Here is a 25088-nt window from a genome sequence, read left to right as displayed (position 1 = left end):
AGTGGATCCCTTGGAGAGTGTCAGTATTTAAAGTGGATCCCTGGGAGTGTGTCATTGTTGAAATTGGATCACTGAGTGTGTCAGTATTTTAAACGGATCACTGGGAATGTGTCAGTATTTAAAGTGGATCCCTAGGTGTGTGTCAGTATTGAAACTGGATCCCTGGGAGTGTGTCAGTGTTTAAATTGGATCACTGGGAGTGTGTCAGTATGTTAAATGGATCACTGGGAATGTGTCAGTATTTAAAGTGGATCCCTGGGAGTATGTCAGTATTTAAAGTGGATCCCTGTGCATGTGTCAGTATTTCAAGTGGATCACTGGGAGTGAGAGTATTTATAGTGGATCCTTGGCAGTGTGTTACTATTTAAAGTGGATCCCCAGCAGTTTGTCAGTATTTTAAATAGATCACTGGGAGTGTGTCAGTATTTAAAGTGGATCCCTGGGAGTGTGTCCGTATTTAAAGTGGATCTCTGGAAGTGTGTCAGTATTTAAAGTGGAACCCTGGGAGTGTGTCAGTGTTGAAATTGGATCACTGGGAGTGTGTCATTATTTAAAGTGGATCACTGGGAGTGTGTCAGTATTTAAAGCGGATCACTGGGAGTGTGTCAGTATTTAAAGTGGATCACTGGCAGTGTATCAGTATTTAAAGTGGATCCCTGGGAGCGTGTCAGTATTTAAAGTGGATCCTTGGCAGTGCGTCAGTATTTAAACTGGATCCCTGGGAGTGTGTCAGTACTGAAAGTGGATCCCTGGGAGTGTGTCAGTATTTAAAGTGCATCACTGGGAGTGTGTCAGTATTTAAAGTGGATCCCTGGGAGTGTGTCACTATTTAAAGTGGATCCCCAGGAGTTTGTCAGTGTTTGAAGTGGATCTCTGGAAGTGTGTCAGTATTTAAAGTGGACCCTGATGTGTGTCACTATTCAAAGTGGATCCCAGGAGTTTGTCAGTATTTTAAATGGATCACTGGGAGTGTGTCAGTATTTTAAATGGATCACTGGGAGTGTGTCAGTATTTTAAATGGATCACTGGGAGTGTGTCAATATTTAAAGTGGATCTCAGTGAGTGTGTCAGTATTTAAAATGGATCCCTGTGAATGTGTCAGTATGTAAAGTGGATCCTTGGCAGTGCATCTGTATTTAAACTGGATCCCTGGGAGTGTGCCAGTATTAAAGTGGATCACTGGGAGTGTGTCAGTATTAAAGTGGATCACTGGGAGTGTGTCAGTTCTGAAAGTGGATCACTGGGAGTGTGTCTGTATTTAAAGTGGATCACTGGGAGTGTGTCAGTAATGAAAGTGGATCACTGGCAATGTGTCAGTGTTTAAAGGAGATCCCAAGGAGTTTGTCAGTATTTAAAGTGGGTCCCTGGCAGTGCATCAGTATTTAAAGTGGATCACTGGGAGTGTGTCAGTATTTAAAGTGGACCACTGGGAGCGTGCCAGTATTTAAAGTGGATCCCTGGGAGTGTGTCAATATTTAAAGTGGACCCCCAGGAGTTTGTCAGTGTTTGAAGTGGATCCCTGGGGGGGGTGTCGGTGTTTGAAGTGGATCCCTGGGAGTGGGTCAATATTGAAATTGGATCCCTGGGAGTGTGTCAGTATTTTAAATGGATCCCTGGGAGCGTGACAGTATTTAAAGCGGATCACTGGGAGTGTGTCAGTATTTAAAGTGGATCACTGGGAGTGGATCAATATTGAAATTGGATCCCTGGGAGTGTGTCAGTATTTTAAATGGATCACTGGGAATTTGTCAGTATTTACAGTGGATCTCTGGGAGTTTTTCAGTATTTAAAGTTGATCCCCAATAGTTTGTCAGTGTTTGGAGTGGATCCCTGGCAGTGTGTCAATATTTTAAGTGGATTCCTGGCAGTGTGTCAGTGTTTAAAGTGGATTACTGGGAGTGTGACAGTATTTAAAGTGGATCCCTGGGAGTGTGTCAGTATTGAAATTGGATTCCTGGGAGTGTGTCGGTGTTTAAATTGGATCACTGGGAGTGTGTCAGTATTTCAATTGGATCTCTGGGAGTGTGTCAGTATTGAAATTGGATCCCAGGGAGTGTGTCAGTATTGATAGTGGATCCTTGGCAGTGCGTCAGTATTTAAAGTGGATTCCTGGGAGTGTGTCTGTATTTAAAGTGGATCCCTAGGAGTGTGTCCATATTTAAAGTGGATCCCTGGGAGTGTGTCAGTATTTAAAGTGGACCACTGGGAGCGTGCCAGTATTTAACATGATTCCCTGTGTGTGTGTCAGTATTTAAAGTGGATCACCGGGAGTGTGTCAGTCTTTAAAGTGGATCCCTGGGAGTGTGTCCGTATTTAAAGTGGATCTCTGGAAGTGCGTCAGTATTTAAAGTAGATCCCTGGGAGTGTCAGTATTTAAGAAGGACCCCTGGCCGTGTGTCAGTATTTAAAATGGATCCCTGGGAGTGTGTCAGTATTGAAATTGGATCACTGGGAGTGTGTCAATATTTAAAGTGGATCCCTGGGAGTGGGTCAGTATTTAAAGTTGATCCTTGGGAGTGTCAGTATTTAAAGTGGATCACTGGGAGTGTGTCAGTATTTAAAGTGGATCACTGGGATTGTGTCAGTATTTAAAGTGGACCCTGGGAGTATGTTAGTATTTAAAGTGGATCCCTGGGAGTGTGTCAATATTTAAAGTGGATCCCTGGGAGTGGGTCAGTATTTAAAGTTGATCCTTGGGAGTGTCGGTATTTAAAGTGGATCCCTGGGAGTGTGTCCGTATTTAAAGTGGATCTCTGGAAGTGCGTCAGTATTTAAAGTGGATCCCTGGGAGTGTCAGTATTTAAGAAGGACCCCTGGCCGTGTGTCAGTATTTAAAATGGATCCCTGGGAGTGTGTCAGTATTGAAATTGGATCACTGGGAGTGTGTCAATATTTAAAGTGGATCCCTGGGAGTGGGTCAGTATTTAAAGTTGATCCTTGGGAGTGTCAGTATTTAAAGTGGATCACTGGGAGTGTGTCAGTATTTAAAGTGGATCACTGGGATTGTGTCAGTATTTAAAGTGGACCCTGGGAGTATGTTAGTATTTAAAGTGGATCCCTGGGAGTGTGTCAATATTTAAAGTGGATCCCTGGGAGTGGGTCAGTATTTAAAGTTGATCCTTGGGAGTGTCGGTATTTAAAGTGGATCACTGGGAGTGTGTCAGTATTTAAAGTGGATCACTGGGAGTGTGTCAGTAATTAAAGTGGATCGCTGGGAGTGTGTCAGTATTTAAAGTGGATCCCCAGGAGTGTGTCAGCATTTAAAGTGGATCCCTGGGAGTGTGTCCGTATTTAAAGTGGATCTCTGGAAGTGCGCCAGTATTTAAAGTGGATCCCTGGGAGTGTCAGTATTTAAGGAGGACCCCTGGCCGTGTGTCAGTATTTAAAGTCAATCCCTGGGAGTGTGTCAGTATTGAAATTGGATCCCTGGGAGTGTGTCAGTTGTAGTGTATGTACTTTGCAGAAGGAACTATATTCTGCAGCCCCTGTATACTGCAGTACCAGTAGTGACCACCCCTGTATATAAGCCTGTGTAGTAACTTTTGCATAGTAGTTCCAGGTTGTCTCCATTCAGTAAAGACCTGTTATAACCAACTCCTGCAGTCCGTGCCTCAATTATACACGGACATAATATCAGTGTTTAAATTGGATCACTGGGAGTGTGTCAGTATTTTAAATGGATCACTGGAATGTGTCAGTATTTAAAGTGGATCCCTGGGAGTGTGTCAGTATTTAAAGTGGATTACTGGGAGTATGTCAGTATTTAAAGTGGATCCCTGGGAGTGTGTTAGTATTTTAAATGGTTCTCTGGGAGCGTGTCAGTATTTTCAGTGGATCCCCGGCAGTTTGTCAGTATTTAAAGTGGATCTCGGTGAGTGTGTCAGTATTTCAATTGGCTCTCTGGGAGTTTGTCAGTACTGAAAGTGGATCCCTGGGAGTGTGTCAGTGTTTAAATTGGATCACTGGGAGTGTGTCAGTATTTTAAATGGATCCCTGGGAATGTGTCAATATTTAAAGTGGATCCCTAGGAGTGTGTCAGTATTTAAAGTGGACCCCTGGGTGTGTGAGTATTTATAGTGGATCCTTGGCAGTGTGTCACTATTTGAAGTGGATCCCCAGCAGTTTGTCAGTATTTTAAATGGATCACTGGGAGTGTGTCAATATTGATAGTGGATCACTGGCAGTGTGCCGGTATTTAAAATGGGTCCCTGTGAATGTGTCAGTATTTAAAGTGGATCCTTGGCAGTGCGTCAGTATTTAAACTGGATCCCTGGGAGTGTGTCAGTATTAAAGTGGATCACACTGGGAATGTGTCAGTACTGAAAGTGGGTCCCTGGCACTGCGTCAGTATTTAAAGTGGACCGTGGGAGTGTGTCAGTATTTAAAGTGGATCACTGGGAGTGTGTCAGTATTTAAAGTGGATCACTGGGAGTGTGTCAGTATTTAAAGTGGATCATTTGGAGCGTGTAGGTGTTTAAAGTTGATCCCTGGGAGTGTCAGTATTTAAAGTGGATCCCTGGGATTGTGTCAGTATTGATAGTGGATCCTTGGCAATGCGTCAGTATTTAAAGTGGATCACTGGGAGTGTGTCAGTACTGAAAGTGGATCATTGGGTGTGTGTCAGTATTTAAAGTGGACCGCTGGGAGTGTGTCAGTATTTAAAGTGGATCCCTGAGAGTGTGTCAGCATTTAAAGTGGATTCCTGGGAGAGTGTCCGTATTTAAAGTGGATCAGTGGGAGTGTGTCAGTATTTAAAGTGGACCACTGGGAGTGTGTCAGTACTGAAAGTGGATCACTGGGAGTGTCTCAGTATTTAAACTGGATCCCTGTGAGTGTATCACTATTTAAAGTGGATCCCTGGGTGTGTGTCAGTATTTAAAGTGGATCCCCGGGTGTGTGATTATTTATAGTGGATCCTTGGGAATGTGTCAGTATTTAACGTGGATCCCCGGCAGTTTGTCAGTATTTAAAGTGAATCCCCAGGAGTGTGTCAATATTTAAGGTGGATCTCTGGAAGTGTCAGTCTTGAAATTGGTTCCCTGGGAGTGAGTCAGAATTGAAAGTGGATCCCTGGGAGTGAGTCAGTATTTAAACTGGATCCCTGTGAGTGTGTCAGTATTTAAAGTGGATCTCTGGAAGTGCACCAGTATTTAAAGTGGATCCCTGGGAGTGTGTCGGTATTTAAGGAGGACCCCCGGCCGTGTGTCATTATTTAAAGTGGATCACTGTCAGTGTATCAGTATTTCAAGTGGATCTCTGGGAGTGTGTCAGTATTTAAAGTGGATCACTGGGTGTGTGTCTATATTTAAAGTGGATCCCTGGTAGCGTGTCAGTATTTAAAGTGGATCTCTGGAAGTGTGTCAGTATTTAAAGTGGATCCCTGGGAGTGTGTCAATATTAAAGCGGATTCCTGGGAGTGTGTCAGTATTTAAAGTGGATCCCTGGGAGTGTGTCAATATTTAAAGTGGATCCCTGGGAGTGTGTCAATATTAAAGCAGATCCCTGGGAGTGGGTCAGTATTTAAAGTGGATCTCTGGAAGTGTGTCAGTAATTAAAGTGGATCTCTGGGAGTGTGTCAGTATTTAAAGTGGATCTCTGGAATTGCGTCAGTATTTAAAGTGGATCCCTGGGAGTGTCAGTATTTAAGGAGGACCCCTGGCCGTGTGTCAGTATTTAAAGTGGATCCCTGGGAGTGTGTCAGTATTTAAAGTGGATCCCTGGGAGTGTGTCAGTATTTAAAGTGGATCCCTGGGAGTGTGTCAGTATTTAAAGTGGATCCATGGGAGTGTGTCGGTGTTTGAAGTGGATCCCTGGCAGTGTGTCAGTATTTTAAGTGGATCCCTGGGAGTGTGTCAGTATTTAAAGTGGATCTCTGGGAGTGTGTTAGTATTTAAAGTGGATCACTGGGAGAGTGTCAGTATTTAAAGTGGATCCATGGGAGTGTGTCGGTGTTTGAAGTGGATCCCTGGCAGTGTGTCAGTATTTTAAGTGGATCCCTGGGAGTGTGACAGTATTTAAAGTGGATCACTGGGAGAGTGTCAGTATTTAAAGTGGATCCCTGGGAGTGTGTCAGTATTTAAAGTGGATCCATGGGAGTGTGTCCGTATTTAAAGTGGATCCCTTGGAGTGTGTCAGTATTTCAGTTGGATCCCTGGGAGTGTGTCAGTATTTAAAGTGGATCCCTAGGAGTTTGTCAGTATTTAAAGTGGATCCCTGTCGGTGCGTCAGTATTTAAAGTGGATCACTGGGAGTGTGTCAGTATTTAAATTGGTTCCCTGAGAGTGTGTAAGTATTTAAAGTGGGTCCCTGGGAGTATGTCAGTATTTAAAGTGGATCCCTGGGAGTGTGTCAATATTTAAAGTGGATCCCCAGGATTTTGTCAGTGTTTGAAGTGGATCTCTGGGGGGTGTCATTGTTTGAAGTGGATCCCTGGGAGTGGGTCAATATTGAAATTGGATCCCTGGGAGTGTGCCAGTATTTTAAATGGATCCCTGGGAGTGTGTCAATATTTTAAATGGATCACTGGGAATGTGTCAGTATTTAAAATGGATCCCTGGGAGTGTGTCAGTATTTAAAGTGGATTACTGGGAGCGTGTCAGTATTTCAATTGGATCTCTGGGAGTTTGTCAGTACTGAAAGTGGATCCCTGGGAGTGTGTCAGTATTGAAATTGGATCCCAGGGAGTGTGTCAGTATTGATAGTGGATCCTTGGCAGTGCATCAGTATTTAAAGTGGATCTCTGGGAGTGTCAGTATTTAAAGTGGATCCATGGAAGTGTGTCAGTATTTAAAGTGGATCCCTGGGAGTGTGTCAGTATTGAAATTGGATCCCTGGGAGTGTGTCAGTATTTAAAGTGGATCCCTGGGTGTGAGTATTTTATAGTGGATCCTTGGCAGTGTGTCACTATTTAAAGTGGATCCCCAACAGTTTGTCAGTTTTTAAAGTGGATCCCCAGGTGTGTGTCAGTATTTAAAGTGGATCTCTGGAAGTGCATCAGTATTTAAAGTGGATCCCTGGGAGTGTGTCAGTATTTAAGGAGGACCCCTGGCCGTGTGTCAGTATTTAAAGTGGATCACTGGCAGTGTGTCAGTATTTAAAGTGGATCCCCAGGAGTGTGTCAGTACTGAAAATGGATCCCTGGGAGTGTGTCAGTATTTTAAATGGATCACTGGGAATGTGTCAGTATTTAAAATGGATCCCTGGGAGTGTGTCTGTAATTAAAGTGGATCACTGGGAGTGTCAGTATTTAAAGTGGATGCCTGGGAGTGTGTCAGTGTTTAAATTGGTTCCCTGAGAGTGTGTCAGTATTTAAAGTGGATCTCCGGGAGTTTGTCAGTATTTAAAGTGGATCCCGGTCCATGCATCAGTATTGAAAGTGGATCCCTGGGAGTGGGTCAATATTGAAATTGGATCCCTGGCAGTGTGTCAGTATTTAAAGTGGATCGCCAGGAGTGTGTCAGTATTTAAAGTGGATCCCTGGGAGCGTGTCCGCATTTAAAGTGGATCTCTGAGAGTGTGTCAATATTTTAAGTGGATTCCTGGCAGTGTGTCAGTATTTAAAGTGGATCACTGGGAGTGTGTCAGTATTTAAAGTGGATTACTGGGAGTATGTCAGTATTTCAATTGGATCTCTGGGAGTTTGTCAGTACTGAAAGTGGATCCCTGGGAGTGTGTCAGTATTTAAAGTGGACCGCTGGGAGTGTGTCAGTATTTAAAGTGGATCCCTGAGAGTGTGTCAGCATTTAAAGTGGATTCCTGGGAGAGTGTCCGTATTTAAAGTGGATCAGTGGGAGTGTGTCAGTATTTAAAGTGGACCACTGGGAGTGTATCACTATTTAAAGTGGATCCCTGGGTGTGTGTCAGTATTTAAACTGGATCCCCGGGTGTGTGATTATTTATAGTGGATCCTTGGGAATGTGTCAGTATTTAACGTGGATCCCCGGCAGTTTGTCAGTATTTAAAGTGAATCCCCAGGAGTGTGTCAGTATTTAAAGTGGATCACTGTGAGTGTGTCAATATTTAAGGTGGATCTCTGGGAGTGTCAGTCTTGAAATTGGTTCCCTGGGAGTGAGTCAGTATTTAAACTGGATCCCTGTGAGTGTGTCAGTATTTAAAGTGGATCTCTGGAAGTGCACCAGTATTTAAAGTGGATCCCTGGGAGTGTGTCGGTATTTAAGGAGGACCCCCGGCCGTGTGTCATTATTTAAAGTGGATCACTGTCAGTGTATCAGTATTTCAAGTGGATCTCTGGGAGTGTGTCAGTATTTAAAGTGGATCACTGGGTGTGTGTCTATATTTAAAGTGGATCCCTGGTAGCGTGTCAGTATTTAAAGTGGATCTCTGGAAGTGTGTCAGTATTTAAAGTGGATCCCTGGGAGTGTGTCAATATTAAAGCGGATTCCTGGGAGTGTGTCAGTATTTAAAGTGGATCCCTGGGAGTGTGTCAATATTTAAAGTGGATCCCTGGGAGTGTGTCAATATTAAAGCAGATCCCTGGGAGTGGGTCAGTATTTAAAGTGGATCTCTGGAAGTGTGTCAGTAATTAAAGTGGATCTCTGGGAGTGTGTCAGTATTTAAAGTGGATCTCTGGAATTGCGTCAGTATTTAAAGTGGATCCCTGGGAGTGTCAGTATTTAAGGAGGACCCCTGGCCGTGTGCCAGTATTTAAAGTGGATCACTGTCAGTGTGTCAGTATTTAAAGTGGATCCCTGGGAGTGTGTCAGTATTTAAAGTGGATCCCTGGGAGTGTGTCAGTATTTAAAGTGGATCCATGGGAGTGTGTCGGTGTTTGAAGTGGATCCCTGGCAGTGTGTCAGTATTTTAAGTGGATCCCTGGGAGTGTGTCAGTATTTAAAGTGGATCTCTGGGAGTGTGTTAGTATTTAAAGTGGATCACTGGGAGAGTGTCAGTATTTAAAGTGGATCCATGGGAGTGTGTCGGTGTTTGAAGTGGATCCCTGGCAGTGTGTCAGTATTTTAAGTGGATCCCTGGGAGTGTGTCAGTATTTAAAGTGGATCTCTGGGAGTGTGTTAGTATTTAAAGTGGATCACTGGGAGAGTGTCAGTATTTAAAGTGGATCCCTGGGAGTGTGTCAGTATTTAAAGTGGATCCATGGGAGTGTGTCTGTATTTAAAGTGGACCCTGGGAGTGTGTCAGTATTTAAAATGGATCATTGGGGAGTGTGTCAATATTTAAGGTGGATCCCTGAGAGTGTGTCAATATTTAAAGTGGATCACTGGGAGTGTGTCAGTATTTAAAGTGGATCCCTGGGAATGTGTCAATATTTAATGGGGATCTCTGGGAATGTGTCAGTATTTGAAGTGGATCCCTGGGTGTGTGCGTATTTATAGTGGATCCCTGGCAGTGTGTCAGTATTTAAAGTGGATCCCCAGGAGTGTGTCAGTATTTAAAGGGGATCACTGGGAGTGTGTCAGTATTTAAAGTGGATCCCCAGGAGTTTGTCGGTGTTTGAAGTGGATCCCTGGCAGTGTGTCAGTATTTTAAGTGGATCCCTGGGAGTGTGTCAGTATTTAAAGTGGATCACTGGGAGTGTGTCAGTATTTAAAGTGGATCTCTGGGAGATTGTCAGTATTTAAAGTGGATCGACAGTAGTTTGTTGGTGTTTGAAGTGGATCTCTGGGAGTGTGTTAGTATTTAAAGTGGATTACTGGGAGAGTGTCAGTATTGCAAGTTGGTCTCTGGGAGTGTGTCAGTATTTAAAGTGGATCCCTGGAAGTTATGTCAGTATTTAAAGTGGATTACTGGGAGAGTGTCAGTATTGCAAGTTGGTCTCTGGGAGTGTGTCAGTATTTAAAGTGGATCCCTGGAAGTTATGTCAGTATTTAAAGTGGATCACTGGGAGAGTGTCAGTATTTTAAATGGATCTCTGGGAGTGTGTCAATATTTAAAGTGGATCACTGGGAGTGTGTCAGTATTTAAAGTGGATCCCTGTGTGTATGAGTATTTATAGTGGATCCCTGGGAGTGTGTCAGTATTTAAAGTGGATCCCCGGGAGTGTAGCAGTATTTAAAGTGGATCCCTGGGAGTGTGTCTGTATTTAAAGTGGATCCCTGTGAGTGTGTCAGTATTTAAAGTGGATCCCTGTGAATGTGTCAGTATTTAAAGTGCATCCCTGGGAGTGTGTCAGTATTGAAATTGGATCCCTTGGATTGTGTCAGTATTTAAAGTGGATCTCTGGGAGTGTGTCAGTATTTAAAGTGGATCCCTAGCAGTGTGTCAGTATTTAAAGTGGATCCCTGGCAGTGCGTTAGTATTTAAAGTGGATCCCTAGCAGTGTGTCAGTATTTAAAGTGGATCCCTGGGAGCATGTCAGTATTTAAAGTGAATCCCTGGGAGTGAGTCAGTATTTAAAGTGGATCACTGGGATTGTGTCAGTACTGAAAGTGGATCACTGGGAGTGTGTCACTACTGAAAGTGGATCACTGGGAGTGTGTCCGTACTGAAAGTGGATCACTGGGAGTGTCAATATTTAAAGTCGATCACTGGGAGTGTGTCAGTACTGAAAGTGGATCACTGGGAGTGTGTCAATACTGGAAGTGGATCACTGGGAGTGAGTCAGTATTGAACGTGGATCCCTGGGAATGCGTCAGTATTTAAAGTGGATCCCTAGGAGTGTGTCAGTATTTAAAGTGGATTCCTGGGAGTGTGTCAGTATTTAAAGTGGACTTCTGGGTGTGTGGGATTATTTAAAGTGGATCCCTGGGAGTGTGTCAGTATTTAAAGTGGGAGTGTGTGAAAATTCCTTCAACAGTAAAGTTTGGGGGTCGCGGGGGACTGCCCTACACCAGCAGATGGCGCTATCAGCACAGACAATGCTGTCTTGGTCTGCGATTGGATCGAAGTGTCCTCTAACTGAGATTGTGGTATCTCCTGTTAATGTACGAACCTTAAACTGGACATAAGAAATAGCAACAGGAGTAGGCCATACGGCCCCTTGAGCCTACTCCGCCATTCAATAAGATCATGGCTGATCTTCAACCTCAACTCCACCTTCCTGCACTATCCCCATATCCCTTTATTCCCCTAGAGCCAAAAAAATCTATCCATCTCAGCCTTGAATATACTCAACGACTCAGCATCCGCAGCTCTCTGGGGCAGAGAATTCCAAAGATTCACAACCCTCTGAGTGAAGAAATTCCTCCTCATCTCAGTCCTAAATGGCCGACCCCTTATCCTAAGACTATGCCCCCTAGTTCGAGACTATCCAGCCAGGGGAAACAGCTTCTCAGCATCTACCCTGTCAATCCCCCTCAGAATCTTGTATGTTTCAATGAGACACAGTCATTGTGCTGTCGCCTGTTAATATACTAACCTGTAACTGGACATAGTCGCAATCCTCTATCTGAGTTTGCTTGGCCATTAACTGGTGGCTTGGTTTTGAATTATGTTCCCTCCGTGGAGGTGTGGGCAATGGGGCTTTCTGTTTAATAATGATCCCTTTGCCCGTTCTCAGCAGACGAGGATGATTGTTATTGATCACTTGTTGTTTGTCCAGTGTTGAAGGGGTTTGCTGCTGGCGCTGACCTTCCTGTCTCTGAGCCCGGTTGAAGAGAAGTTTCCCATTTGCAATTATTATGGATGCAAGTCGTTTAACATCATCTGGGATGGTCCGCGTTACCATGACGAAGCGATCAAGGTCGTCGGGGCTGGCCTGGGGTTTGCTCACCACCAGGACACTGAGAGACCAGCTGCAGTCACTTAGCGCTAGGCTGGTCTTGACCATGATCTGGTGCGAGTCCTCCAGAATCTGCAACTGTTTGCACAGCCGGTTCTGGAGATTGCTGTCCGTCAGGCGCGTGGCATTGACCTTCACCCCCTGTACAAAGCCCATGAAGGTGCCCAGGCATTTCATGACATTGTCCGCCGCGGAGTGGATCTCGGTCAGGTGCTCCTCCAGGTGCTCATGGAGCCTCCATTTACTGCTGACAAAGACCATGATGCTCGCCACCGAGCTGGCTACCCGCTGCTGTAGCTGCACCAACCTCTCAATGGCCAGTTCGACGTCCAGGGTTATTTCCTTTGCCGACATGGGCACAGTAGGAACTGGAGGCTTGCCTGAAGCAGCGGGCGCAATGCTCTGTCTGCGTTCCGCACTGGAGCTATCGGCCCTCTCTTGGGTAGTTGGAACGTCTTTGGAGACCTGTGGAGGAACATCGTACACGGGCTCCCGAAGGTTCCTTGCGTTGGCTGCGTCTTTCGGCCCGGCTGGTGGAGAAATCCTTGGGAGATCGTAAATGTTTTGTTGCATTGGGCGCGGCCAATCCAGAGTGGGCTTGGGAATGTTCACGGGAACGTCGTAAATTTCCGAAAATCTCGACAGACGATTAACTTGGTTGAAGGCGGTGTGTTCGCGTGACGGGGGGATGTCGTAAAGCGACTGGTTGGAGGACGATCCATTCTTCAAGGGTGGTATGTCGTACAGAGGTTGGCTCCCGGTGTCGGCATGCAGCCTGGTTGGCAGCGTGCCGTAGTAAGGCAGATCCCCGGCCCCACCCTTGGTCGGGGGAACATCGTAAAGGGCTTCCCTTGAGATGGCGGCTTCGTCCCTTGGTGATGGAACATCATATAACGCTTGTTTTGAAGCTCTGGATTCGCCGTGTTGGTCCCAGTTGAGCTTATGCGGGGTTGGCAATGTGCAGTATGACCCAATCGATATTCTCTGAGGCTCCCTTCCATACGATGCTGGGATGTCGTAGGTGCTGTCTCTCTCAGGTCCATCTGTGCACACTCTTGGAGGGACGTTGTACACCTAGAGAAACACACACACACATCTTTAGAATCATTCTCCATGAGTGAACTCTTCCAGCTGGTGTTCTACCAAGTCATACAGACTAGGATCTAATCTCACTTAGAGCAGGGGTGCTGAAATTGGCTTGAGTCCTCTCAGCCTAGCGAGAGACCAAACCACCCAGGATTCCTCACTTCTGGTCACTATCGAGTGACCCCTGCTGCGGGACACTCTTATACCCACGTCAGTTGAGGTCCAATCAAATTCAACTGTGATGCTCCTCAAAAGGGAATATCCTCGTGGCATTCCCTATCCCCCACGTGAAGAATGGGCGTATGGGTGAGGTACCAGAGAGGACGGCCAGTGCCTCTGGACCTGCTCCCCAGCAATGAGTCAGCACCCTGAGGAGAGATGGAGGGAGAAGTAAAGAGCAACGCTGGCAGAATTCTTTTATTTTTGAAAAAGCTGAGAAATTCTATATTTGTGGCAAACTGTTGCCATGTGCGGGAATCACAAATGCAAATCCATGTCCTGCTGCCTTGGTCACAACAGCTTTAAGTTAATAACTGGCAACATGAGTAGCTGCGGGAATCGTTCACCTACATACAACGGTAACTAAGTAAGTAATTACTCAGTCAGTGGGTAGCACACTCACCTCTGAGTCAGAAGGTTGTGGATTCAAGTCCCACTCCCGAGACTTGAGACCATATTCCAGGCTGACACTCCAATGCAGGGCTGAGGGAGTGCTGCACTGTCGGAGGTGCCGTCTTTCAGATGAGACATTAAACCGAGGCCCTGTCTGCTCTCTCAGGTGAATGTAAAAGATCCCATGGTACTATTTCAAAGAAGAGCAGGGGTGTCCTGGGGCCAATATTTATCCCTCAACTAACATCACTAAAACAGACTGTCTGGTTGTTACCACATTGCTGTTTGTGGGACCTTGCTCTGCGCAAATTGGCTTCTGCCTTTCCTACATTACAGCAGTGACCCCACTTCAAAAGTATTTTTGGTTGTAAAGCGCTTTGGGACATCCTGAAGTCGTGAAAGGTGCTATAGAAATGCAATTTTCTTAAGTGAGGCAATTTGGGATCTTTCTAAGAGACACAATCAGATGCGATATAAATACAAGCCCTTTCTTCTTACCTGCTGCTGGGTTGTATCTCTGGGCCCCTCGAAGCTCAATGGAATGTCATACAGCTGCTGGATTAGACGCTTCTCACTCTCCGTTTGGAACATTGAATATTTCCTTGCTGTGCCAGGACTGCCACACATCTATTGGAAAAAATATTTGCAAAGTACTGTAATGTAAGAGCAGCTAAACCTTCCTGGTGAAAACAGGCCTTTCATATAAAATGTAGTAAGATGTGTAGACAGTAGAAATGAGGATTGTGTTCTTTTAGCCTGGAGGGTGAGTGTTAGCTGGGCATTCATTCAACAGGGGGGGGGGGGGGAGTAAGGGGAGGAGAAAGGCCATCACTGCTGAACCCATACCTAGGCTCAATAACATGCATCTTCCATCAGGGGCCACTGGTTAGCAACCAGGAGATTGAAGCCTCCCCGAGGCCGATTGTAGCACTTCTCCCAGCTGGGAAATAATCTTTGACTTTCCTAGTCTGACTGGCTTAGTTTCACAATGATCTTTTAAATATACATTTTGTTTCATGATGGTGCCATGGTGATAGTTATTGCTCATCCCTAATTGGCCCGAACAGGTGATGGGCCTCTTGAAACAGTACAGTCCTTGTGTCGCTGGTACTGGGTAGTGAATTCCAGGATGTTGGCCATGTAATGATGGGGCTGTCTGTACAGCCGTGTAGCTTGTTTGGCCACTTCAGAGGTCACGTAGTGTGGGCTAGAAGCAGGTAAAGGCCCGACTGGGTAGGAGTGCTAAGTTTCCTGAAGGACATTAGAGAACAAGTGTTGCCAACTCTGATTGGACATATTCCTGGAGGTTTGATCACATGACATCTGGTCACATGATGTTTGGTCACATGAGGCTTGCCCACAGTTTGCAAATGTTACTTCATTTGCCTTATAATGGTTGGTGATGTGCCTTCAATAACTCAAAGACAAGGATTTTAAGGGATTCAACTAAAGGCTTTTAATCACTAAGAACATAGCAGCATAGCAGGTCTTCCCACATCGGGTTCGTCTGGTAGTGAATGATTCATGCAGCTCCTGAGACCTTTATATGGCAAAAGACAGGGGCGTAGCCAATACACACAATAGGAACAAAGGGGTGTGGTTCACACAATACAAGCAGGTAAAATACAAGCAGGTCTGATGAAGGCATATTTCATCACATTCACCCCTTCTACAGATTTAGTCTGTCCGGGGGTGTGATAGTCCTTCCTGAACATCGCAACAGTACCTCAGGTTCCGACCGGGAGTCCGTGGTGCCCTCCTGGGCATACCCACGTGCTGGGGGTGTTGCAGGTACTTCTGGGAGTGGTGAGGATACCTCTGGGGATGGTGGTGATGGGTCGTCGTCGTCGCTTCCTGCCGAGGCGAGGTCCTTTATGGACACGGTGTCTTCACGCCCGTCGGCGTGCTTGACGTACGCGTACTGTGGGTTTGCGTGGAGTAGGTGTACTGCCTCCACGAGGGGATCCGTTTTGTGGCCCCTCACATGCTTCCGTAACAGGACTGTCCCTGGGGTGGAGAGCCACGAGGGTAGGGATACTCCTGAGGTTGATTTGCGGGGAAAAACAAACATCTTCTCGTGAGGAGTGGCGTTAGTAGCAGTACACAGTAGCGACCTTATCGAGTGGAGTACATCTGGTAGGACCTCCTGCCAGCGGGAGGTGGGGAGGCCTTTAGACCTTAGTGCTAAGGTGACCGCCTTCCACACTGTCGCGTTCTCCCTCTCCACTTGCCCATTACCCCGGGGGTTATAACTAGTGGTCCGACTCGTGGCTATCCCCTTCGACAGCAGGTATTGGCGCAGTTCATCGCTCATGAACGACGCCCCCCTGTCAGTGTGGATGTAGTTAGGCATGCCAAACGTGCAAAACAGGTTGCCGAGGCACTTGACGACCGTGGCACTGGTCATATCTGGGCAGGGGTAGGCGAATGGGATGCGGGAGTACTCGTCCACAATGTTGAGAAAGTACACATTGCGGTCGGTGGAGGGGAGTGGGCCCTTGAAATCTCAGCTCAGGCGCTCGAATGGCCGTGTAGCTTTGATCAGGTGGGCTCGGTCGGGTCTGAAAAAACGGGGCTTGCATTCCGCACAGGTGCGGCAGTCCCTGGTCATAGACCGGACCTCCTCGATGGAATAGGGCAGGTTACGGGATTTTATAAAGTGGAATAGCCGGGTGACCCCCAGGTGGCGGAGGCCATTGTGGAGGCCCTGTAGCCTGTCCCCCTGGATGCTGGCACACATCCCTCGTGATAGGGCGTCGGGGGATTCGTTGAGGGCCCCCGGCCTATATATTATGTCGTACTCAAACGTGGAGAGTTCGATCCGCCACCTGAGAATTTTGTCGTTCTTGATCTTCCCCCTCTGTTTGTTGTTAAACATGAAGGCTACCGACCGCTGGTTGGTAAGCAGGGTGAAGCGTTTGCCGGCTAGGTAGTGCCTCCAGTGCCGCACTGCCTCCACTATGGCCTGGGCCTCCTTCTCTACCGAGGAGTGCCTGATCTCGGGCCCTTGGAGGGTTCTTGAGAAAAAGGCTACGGGCCGCCCATCCTGGTTGAGGGTGGCTGCTAAAGCGAAGTCGGACGCATCGCTTTCGACCTGGAAAGGGATGTTTTCGTCCACTGCCCGCAGCGCGGCATTCTCAATGTCGTGGTTAATGCTGTTGAAGGCGGCGTGGGCCTCGGCTGTGAGCGGGAAGGACGTTGATTTCAGGAGGGGACGGGCCTTGTCGGAATAATTGGGGACCCATTGGGCGTAATAGGAGAAGAACCCCAGGCACCTTTTCAGGGCCTTGGGAGTGTTTGGTAGGGATAGCTCCCGTAGGGGGCGCAATCGGTCGGGGTCCGGACCGATTTCCCCGTTTTCCACCACGCAGCCCAGGATACAGAGGCGCGTGGTGCTAAAGACACACTTATCCTCGTTGTAGGTGAGATTGAGTCTGAGGGCAGTTTTCAGAAATCTCGCGAGGTTCGAGTCGTGGTCTTGCTGGTCGTGGCCGCAGATGGTGAAGGTGACTGTTAACTGGTTCGCATCGACCATGCGGTCCATCTCCCGCTGGAAGACCGAGACCCCGTTCGTTACCCCAAAGGGGGCTCTGAGGAAGTGGTAGAGACGTCCGTTCGCCTCGAAGGCGGTGTATGGACGGTCCTCCGGCCTAATGGGGAGCTGGTGGTATGCCGATTTTAGGTCGATGGTGGAAAACACCCGGTATTGCGCGATTTGGTTAACCATATCCGCTATGCGGGGCAGAGGGTAGGCGTCTAGCTGGGTGTATAGATTAACCGTCTGGCTATAATCTATCACCATCTGCTTCTTTTCGCTACCCTTAACTACTACCTGGGCGCGCCACGGGCTGGTACTGCATTCGATGATACCCTCCCGCTTGAGTCTTTCTACTTCCGATGCAATGAACCGTCTATCCTCCCAGCTGTACCGCCTACTCTTGGTCGCTATGGGTCGACAGTTGGGTGCGAGGTTGGCGAACAGAGAGGGTGGCTTGACCTTCAGGGTAGCCAGACCGCACACTGTGAGGGGCGGCTGGGACCCACCGTAGGTAAGTGTGATACTTTGGTGGTGACACTGGAAGTCCAGACCCAAGATCACGCTCACACAGAGATCTGGCATTATCAATAGTTTAAAATCTCTGTAATCATTGCCTTTTACCGACAACATAACCGCGCAGAAACCTGTAATTTTTGAGGTATGAGTCTTATCGGCCATGGCGATTTTGCCCTGTGTGGGGACTATCGTTAGAGAAAGTCGTTTTACCAGGCTAGGATGAATAAAGCTTTCGGTGCTCCCGCAGTCAATCAAGCATTTAACCTTGTTCCCGTTTACCTCTATGTCCATCATCGATTTAGACAACGGATGCGGCCTGGATTGATCCACTGTGATCGAGGCCACCAGTGGGTCCTGGAGGTCCGTGTAGTCGGGGCAAGATGGTGGGCTCCATGAGGGTGGACAAGATGGCTTCCAAGATGGCTGCTCCCACGGCGCGCACGCGGCAGTGGTGGAGTTGGAGGCGGGGTTCCCTCTGCAGACTTTGCTGAAATGTCCTTTCTTCCCGCATTTAAAACAGGTGGTGCCCTTCGCTGGGCACAGATGCCTGGAGTGTTTGTCCTGACCGCAGAAGTAGCATTTCGGGCCCCGATGCATCGCGGCAGTAGTGGGGCTCCGATGGTGCTGGGCTGGCCTGAGACCTGGGAGGTGAAGATGGCTTCCAAGATGGCGGCCCCCACGGCGCGCACGAGGCGGAGTGGGCCGTGTGGCCTGGGGAACAGGATTCAGCGTTCCTCTGGGCCATATCCAGCGATCGCGCTATATCTATAGCCTGTTTTAAGTCCAGTCCCTCCTTTTCAAACAGTTTCTGCCGAATATAATTTGAACTGAGGCCCGCAATAAGGGAGTCTCGAATCAGCTCCTCCGTGTGCACGATGGCAGACACGGCCTTACAGTTACAGTCTCTGCCCAGTACTTTTAGGTTTAGCATAAAGTCCTCTAGTGACTCACCATGCCGCTGCGTGCGAGTAGTCAGAAGATGCCTGGCGTACACCACGTTTATTGGCTGCGTGTAGTGGGCCTTCAGGATGGTGCAGGCCTCCTCGTAGCTGGTGGCATCTTGGATGAGAGGGGAGACCCGATGGCTCACCCAGTTTCGCAGGATTCCCAGTTTCATGTCTCCGGTAGCGGTTTCGGCTGCGGCTTTGGCAGTGGATGAGTTTGCAATGAAAAATTCGAAGCATTGGAACCAGTGTCCGAACTGTGTGGCTGCGTCTGAGGCATGGGGGTCCAGACCCAAGCGCTCTGGTTTCAGGAGTCAATCCATCTTGGTGTTTTAGTGATTGATGTGCCTTCAATAACTCAAAGACAAGGATTTTAAGGGATTCAACTAAAGGCTTTTAATCACTAAGAACATAGCAGCATAGCAGGTCTTCCCACATCGGGTTCGTCTGGTAGTGAATGACTCATGCAGCTCCTGAGGCCTTTTTATGGCAAAAGACGGGCGTAGCCAATACACACAATAGGAACAAAGGGGTGTGGTACACACAATACAAGCAGGTAAAATACAAGCAGGTCTGATGAAGGCATATTTCATCACAGTTGGGTCCCACGTAGTTGAACATCTTTGCTCGCCATGAGCCTAAAAATGTTTTTTTTGCTCATTGGCAGGGTCGGATGTCATATCGGGAAATTTTTGGATCGCCCCCGTGAATGTTCCTCACTACCCGAGAGGGAGAGAAATGGGGCCTGTTAAAAATGGCATTGACCCGGGAACCTGACCGCACCTTGTACAGTGTAGGGGGATTCAGGTGAATATCAGCGGGTTATAGGATCACTAACACAGGTAGGAAATTGGGCGTTACACCTGTGGCTACCAATTACATAGAGACTATCAGTGAGTCGTTGTATTACTGTAAGAAGTCACACAACACCAGGTTATAGTCCAACAGCTTTATTTGAAATCACAAGCTTTCGGAGCGCTGCTCCTTCTTCAGGTGAAGTGGAGAAATGCATAAAGACACAGCTTATATAGTCAGAGAATCATGTCAGATGTTTACAGGTAACCTTTCCAACTGCCATTTATCACACCTCGGCAGAGAGATAATCACAGCAGTCAAAGGTGTGAATGGTGTCCAAACAGGTCAGTCAGGGAAACATTACATCAAAGAACAATGAGGTGGGGTCACAAGGGGTCAAATATTGCAGATGCTGGGGTCTGTATGAAAAACAAAAAAACAGACAAAAAACATTTTTTTGGCTGGAAATCACAGCAGGTCCGGCCGCATCTGTGTAGTTTGGACACCATTCACACCTTTGACTGCTGTGATTATCTCTCTGCCGAGGTGTGATAAATGGCAATTGGAAAGGTTACCTGTAAACATCTGACATGATTCTCTGACTATATAAGCTGTGTCTTTATGCATTTCTCCACTTCACCTGAAGAAGGAGCAGCGCTCCGAAAGCTTGTGATTTCAAATAAAGCTGTTGGACTATAACCTGGTGTTGTGTGACTTCTTACATTTGTCCACCCCAGTCCAACTCCGGCATCTCCACACCATCGTTGTATTACTGTTGGTTATGCGGGGTGTTATCGGTACAATTTCAGTGAGTTACTGCTAGTTACTGGTGGAATCAAAGTTCCTCCCACACCTGTTTCCCCCTCGCAAACCCCTCCTCCCCTCCCCGCCCTCGGTTCCTCCTCTCCCCCCGCCCTCGGTTTCCCCTCCCTCCCCGCCCTCGGTTCCTCCTCTCCCCGCCCTCGGTCCCTCCTCTCCCCCCGCCCTCGGTCCCTCCTCTCCCCCCGCCCTCGGTCCCCCCTCTCCCCCCGCCCCCCCTCTCCCCCCGCCCTCGGTCCCCCCTCTCCCCCCGCCCTCGGTCCCCCCTCTCCCCCCGCCCTCGGTCCCTCCTCTCCCCCCGCCATCGGTCCCTCCTCTCCCCCCGCCCTCGGTCCCTCCTCTCCCCCCGCCCTCGGTCCCTCCTCTCCCCCCGCCCTCGGTCCCTCCTCTCTCCCCGCCCTCTGTTTCCCCTCCCTCCCCGCCCTCGGTCCCTCCTCTCCCCCCGCCCTCGGTCCCTCCTCTCCCCCCGCCCTCGGTCCCTCCTCTCCCCCCGCACTCGGTCCCTCCTCCCCCCGCCCTCGGTTTCCCCCCGCCCTCGGTTTCCCCCTCTCCCCCGCCCTCGGTTTCCCCCTCTCCCCCAGCCCTCGGTTTCCCCCTCTCCCCCAGCCCTCGGTTTCCCCCTCTCCCCCAGCCCTCGGTTTCCCCCTCTCCCCCCCCCGCCCTCGGTTTCCCCCTCTCCCCCCGCCCTCGGTTTCCCCCTCTCCCCCCGCCCCCGGTTTCCCCCTCTCCCCCCGCCCTCGGTTTCCCCCTCTCCCCCCGCCCCCGGTTTCCCCCTCTCCCCCCGCCCTCGGTTTCCCCCTCCCCCCCGCCCTCGGTTTCCCCCTCTCCCCCCGCCCTCGGTTTCCCCCTCTCCCCCCGCCCCCGGTTTCCCCCTCTCCCCCCGCCCCCGGTTTCCCCCTCTCCCCCCGCCCTCGGTTTCCCCCTCTCCCCCCGCCCTCGGTTTCCCCCTCTCCCCCCGCCCTCGGTTTCCCCCTCCCCCCCGCCCTCGGTTTCCCCCTCCCCCCCGCCCTCGGTTTCCCCCTCCCCCCCGCCCTCGGTTTCCCCCTCCCCCCCGCCCTCGGTTTCCCTCTCCCCCCCGCCCTCGGTTTCCCTCTCCCCCAGCCCTCGGTTTCCCCCTCTCTCCCCCCGCCCCCGGTTTCCCCTTCTCTCCCCCCGCCCCCGGTTTCCCCCTCTCCCCCCCGCCCTCGGTTTCCCCCTCTCCCCCCGCCCTCGGTTTCCCCCTCTCCCCCCGCTTTCCCCCTCTCCCCCCGCCCCCGGTTTCCCCCTCTCCCCCCCGCCCTCGGTTTCCCCCTCTCCCCCCCCTCGGTTTCCCCCTCTCCCCCGCCCTTGGTTTCCCTGCTCATGTTGGTCTCCTGGTTCTCGGAACTTTTTGCACAACAGCTGCTGGCGTGAAACCACGAGCAAAAATACTCAACGACAGGGACCCAACCTTTAAAAGGTAAATGCAATAAAATTTACAGACACCAATGGCCGCACATCACGTGGTCAGACGTCACATGATCAAACCTCCAGGAATACCTCTAACAAGAGTTGGCAACCCTACAGTGAGACCTTCTGCCTCAGAGGCAAGAGTGCTGGAGCACATGGTCTGTTGAACGAGCAGCTTTCCTAAGCTTTACATCCTATCTTATCTCCTGTCCCTTCCCCATACTGCACATGGTGTACTGATTGAACAGATAATGAGATGACCTGCTCCTAGACCTCCTCCAGTGCTGCTCTCCTTCTGCTTTGACCCTCATTCTTCATGAAGGCCCCTGGACTCTGCTCAGTTCCTCGTCCCAATGACTGGACCGAGTTTGGGACTCACTTTGTGAAGAATTGGAGGTGCTGACCTCTGACCAACTTTGTGGCCAACAGAAATACCATTGTCCATAATCGACTGAAGCCAAACCTTGAGGAATGTCCAGTTCAAAAATGTACATAAATTATCGGTTCGTGAGAGTGAACACTAAGATTTGAAAAATGTTTAGAAGTAAAAAGATGCAGATTCAATCGGTAATTGGAAGAGATTTCCATAAATTTAAATATGTTTTTCCATTCAGTGTTTATCAAATGTGTCTTTGTGCTTGCTACATTCAGCTCTGCTTTGCTTTAGTTTGACTTTGGAGCAGTAACACTGGTTGGTATTTACCAAACGTTTAACCATTCGAGGACTGTGAGCCCTGGTCTGTGCTGACTTAGCTGATCCCAAGGTGCTACAGGTTAGGGAGTGTAAAACTGAGTCATTACTCATCACTTTCCAGTGATCCTCGCTGGACACTGCATGTTCGTTTGAGTGAGATCAAGATTGGGGTCTACTGTGTTGCTACCATGGTCGAATGCCCGATGACATTCAAGGTGTAGGCTCACATCTATAAAGAATGGCCATTTGGGCAAGGGACAGGGGATCTGTGAGCACCAATGGATCTGTACTCAGCAAAAGTCAACGTCTTCAGATAGATAATTGTGGATCAGCTGTGGTTTGTACAGCTTCTGGTTTATAGCCCAGAATCACACCCATCTAGTTCTTAGATGCTGATTATATCTAAGGCACTTTACCCAGTCTATGTATCGAAGGTGTTTCACCCCAAACACGATCGGGATTTCTTTATATTACCTGACTGTTCAGGATTCCAGGAACACGGGATGGTGGGATATCGTACGCATCGGCATAAGGTCCTGACATGGAGTTAAGGGTGAATGCCTGACCCATTCTGGGAAGAGTAGACGCCTACAGATAAAAAAAATGGAAACCCATTGGTGACATTACAACAGACAAATAGTGTGCATTGCCATACAGTCTATCTAAGCTAGAGGTCTGAGAGTTGTCACAATTACGTCCGTACATGTTTCTGTGTTGGAAAAGGTGAGGGAATTGGTGCTGAGAAATGGAACTGTTTCACAAACACTGTCATTTGTCTCCCTTCCCCTCTTCTAGTCTCCCAACACTACGCACTATCCCTGGTGTTATGTCAAAGTTCATTGTTGTATAAGTCAATTATCCAGCCCTGCTCCAAAATGTCACGTCAATGTTTTTAAAAGCCAGGACTGTTACCATGGCTAAATAGACCACTGATGTGCCAAATAACTGCCCGAATCCATGAGGTTAAAGCTTAAAACTAAAGGCTTTTATTAAGTAAGAACATGGCATCAAGTTAACACAGGGCAACCATCATTCATCACCGACCCAGCCCTTGGTAGAACATTCCAGAAGAGGGGCAGGGCTAGGGAGGAGCATTCAGAAGAGGGGCGGGGCTAGGGAGGAGCATTAGTGATTACACCGGTAGAACATTCCAGACATTAACAAGTACTACAACAACAACAACAACAATACAAATGCCAGAACACAGTGTTATTTCATCACAACCACTACTGAGTAAAAGCTTCGACACAGATCATGTTTAAGCATCTCAGGAGCTCACAGTCAACTGCTCCTAAAAGCTCAGCCAGGTTCACTAGCATTAAAAGACTCGAGCTAATGGACATTGTAACCCCTCCAGTGCTTTGTGGGTCTCATCATCTCTGAGCCACACACACCAGGAAGGCCCCAAGTTATGATTCTGGGCTTAGCTGCTCTTGGGTGTGGTTAACTTCAGCACACCTAGGCCAGGAGGAGGAAAGATCAGGCAGGCGTCCTGCTCTCGATCAGTGCACAGCGTCCCCCTGGTGGAAAGTACACCTTGGGTGAGAGTGGGGTCAGGCCCTGCTAACTACCCTCCACTGTTGGATAGACTACTGACACTCACTGTCAAAGCTCACACATTAATAATGGCCACTTGGGCAAGGTAACTAGAGAGTGACTACCGCATGTGGAAACGTACGGCAGCAAGAGACACTGCCTGCTGGAGACGAGAGGAGGGGCAGGGAGAAAAAACACACAAGTGTTTCGTTTTCTCTTTTTAAAGAAAGAAAGACTTGCATTTATTAGATGCCTTTCACAACCCCTGGACATCCCAAAGCACTTTACTGCCAATTAAATACTTTTGAAGTGTAGTCAGTCGCTGTTGTAATGTAGGAAACGCGGCAGCCAATTTGCACACAGCAAGATCCCACAAACAGCAATGTGATAATGACCAGATAATCTGTTTTAGTGATGTTGGTTGAGGGATAAATATTGGCCAGGACACCGAGGAGAACTACCCTGCTCTTTTTCGAATAGTGCTGTGGGATCCTTTATGTCCACCTGAGAGAGCAGACGGGGCCTCGGTTTAACGTCTCATCCGAAAGACGGCACCTCCAACAGTGCAGCACTCCCTCAGCACTGCACTGGAGTGTCAGCCTAGATTTTTGTGCTTAAGTCTTTGTAGTAGGGCTTGAACCCACAACCTTCTGCCTCAGAGGCAAGAGTGCTACCAACTGATCCACAGCTAGCAATTATATTCGTATTATTTATATATTTTCTCCCCCTTTGCCCAGCCTGGCTGAGACAAATGGGACAGGTGGCCCATTCACAGCTCTCTGGCATCGCAGTTCTGCAACCTTAAGATAGGAAGCGTGGAAGACAGCGTGAGGTGGCTCACGCTCCCACTGAGTGTGTGGATTTGCCTGGCTGGGGCTGGCTGCCTCCTTCACACACCAGCACAGACACAAGCCTGCATTAGGGTCGCCAACCCTGGTTGGACATATTCCCGGAGGTTTCATCACATGGCCTTCCGCTAGGGCTGCCAACAGTCCAGGATTGGCCTGGAGTCTCCAGGAGTTATAGGTTAATCCCCAGGACACTGCTGCCAGCAAACCTGGGAGGAAAGACACAGGGGCATTAAAAAAATATTGGGTGTTCCTTTTTTCATTTTCTTTGAACACTTGTGTTTATTAGTTTAAAAAAAACATTGGGGAGAAAGGCTGTTCGACTGACAGTCAAGAATCAACCAATCGAGTAATGGAGAATCTGTTCACTTTCCCATTGGCTGGGAAGGCGGGACACTGCGAGGATGGACGTGTCGGGCAGCCAATGGTGGGAGTGAAACTCCAGCACGATTTGGACAGGTTGGGTGATTGGGCAGAAACATGGCAAATGCACTATAATGTGGATAAATGTGAGGTTATCCACTTTGGTGGCAAAAACAGGAAGGCAGATTATTATTTGAATGGTAATAGATTGGGA

At 48.5% G+C, this 25088-nt stretch overlaps 1 protein-coding gene across 4 annotated transcripts in view; it reads right to left on the bottom strand.

Annotated features, from left to right (window-relative positions):
• LOC147108548 (cas scaffolding protein family member 4-like) overlaps positions 1-25088 on the bottom strand; it is a 141476-nt gene that overhangs the window by 28438 nt on the left and 87950 nt on the right. For all 4 annotated transcript variants that reach the window (XM_086005225.1, XM_086005224.1, XM_086005226.1 and 1 more), the window contains 3 exons: positions 22602-22715; positions 13892-14020; positions 11333-12769 (listed from right to left, as the gene is read on the bottom strand). In XM_086005225.1, the coding sequence (XP_085861351.1) occupies positions 11333-12769; positions 13892-14020; positions 22602-22715 (1680 nt within the window). The remainder of the gene's footprint in view (positions 1-11332; positions 12770-13891; positions 14021-22601; positions 22716-25088) is intronic.

This window comes from Somniosus microcephalus, chromosome 13 (assembly GCF_052327205.1).
Source record: "Somniosus microcephalus isolate GS21.2 chromosome 13, FLI_Smic_1.0, whole genome shotgun sequence".
Classification (NCBI taxonomy): Eukaryota; Metazoa; Chordata; class Chondrichthyes; order Squaliformes; family Somniosidae; genus Somniosus; species Somniosus microcephalus.
The sequence above is the reverse complement of the archived record's forward strand: the minus strand, read 5'-3'. Positions and strand labels throughout refer to the sequence as shown.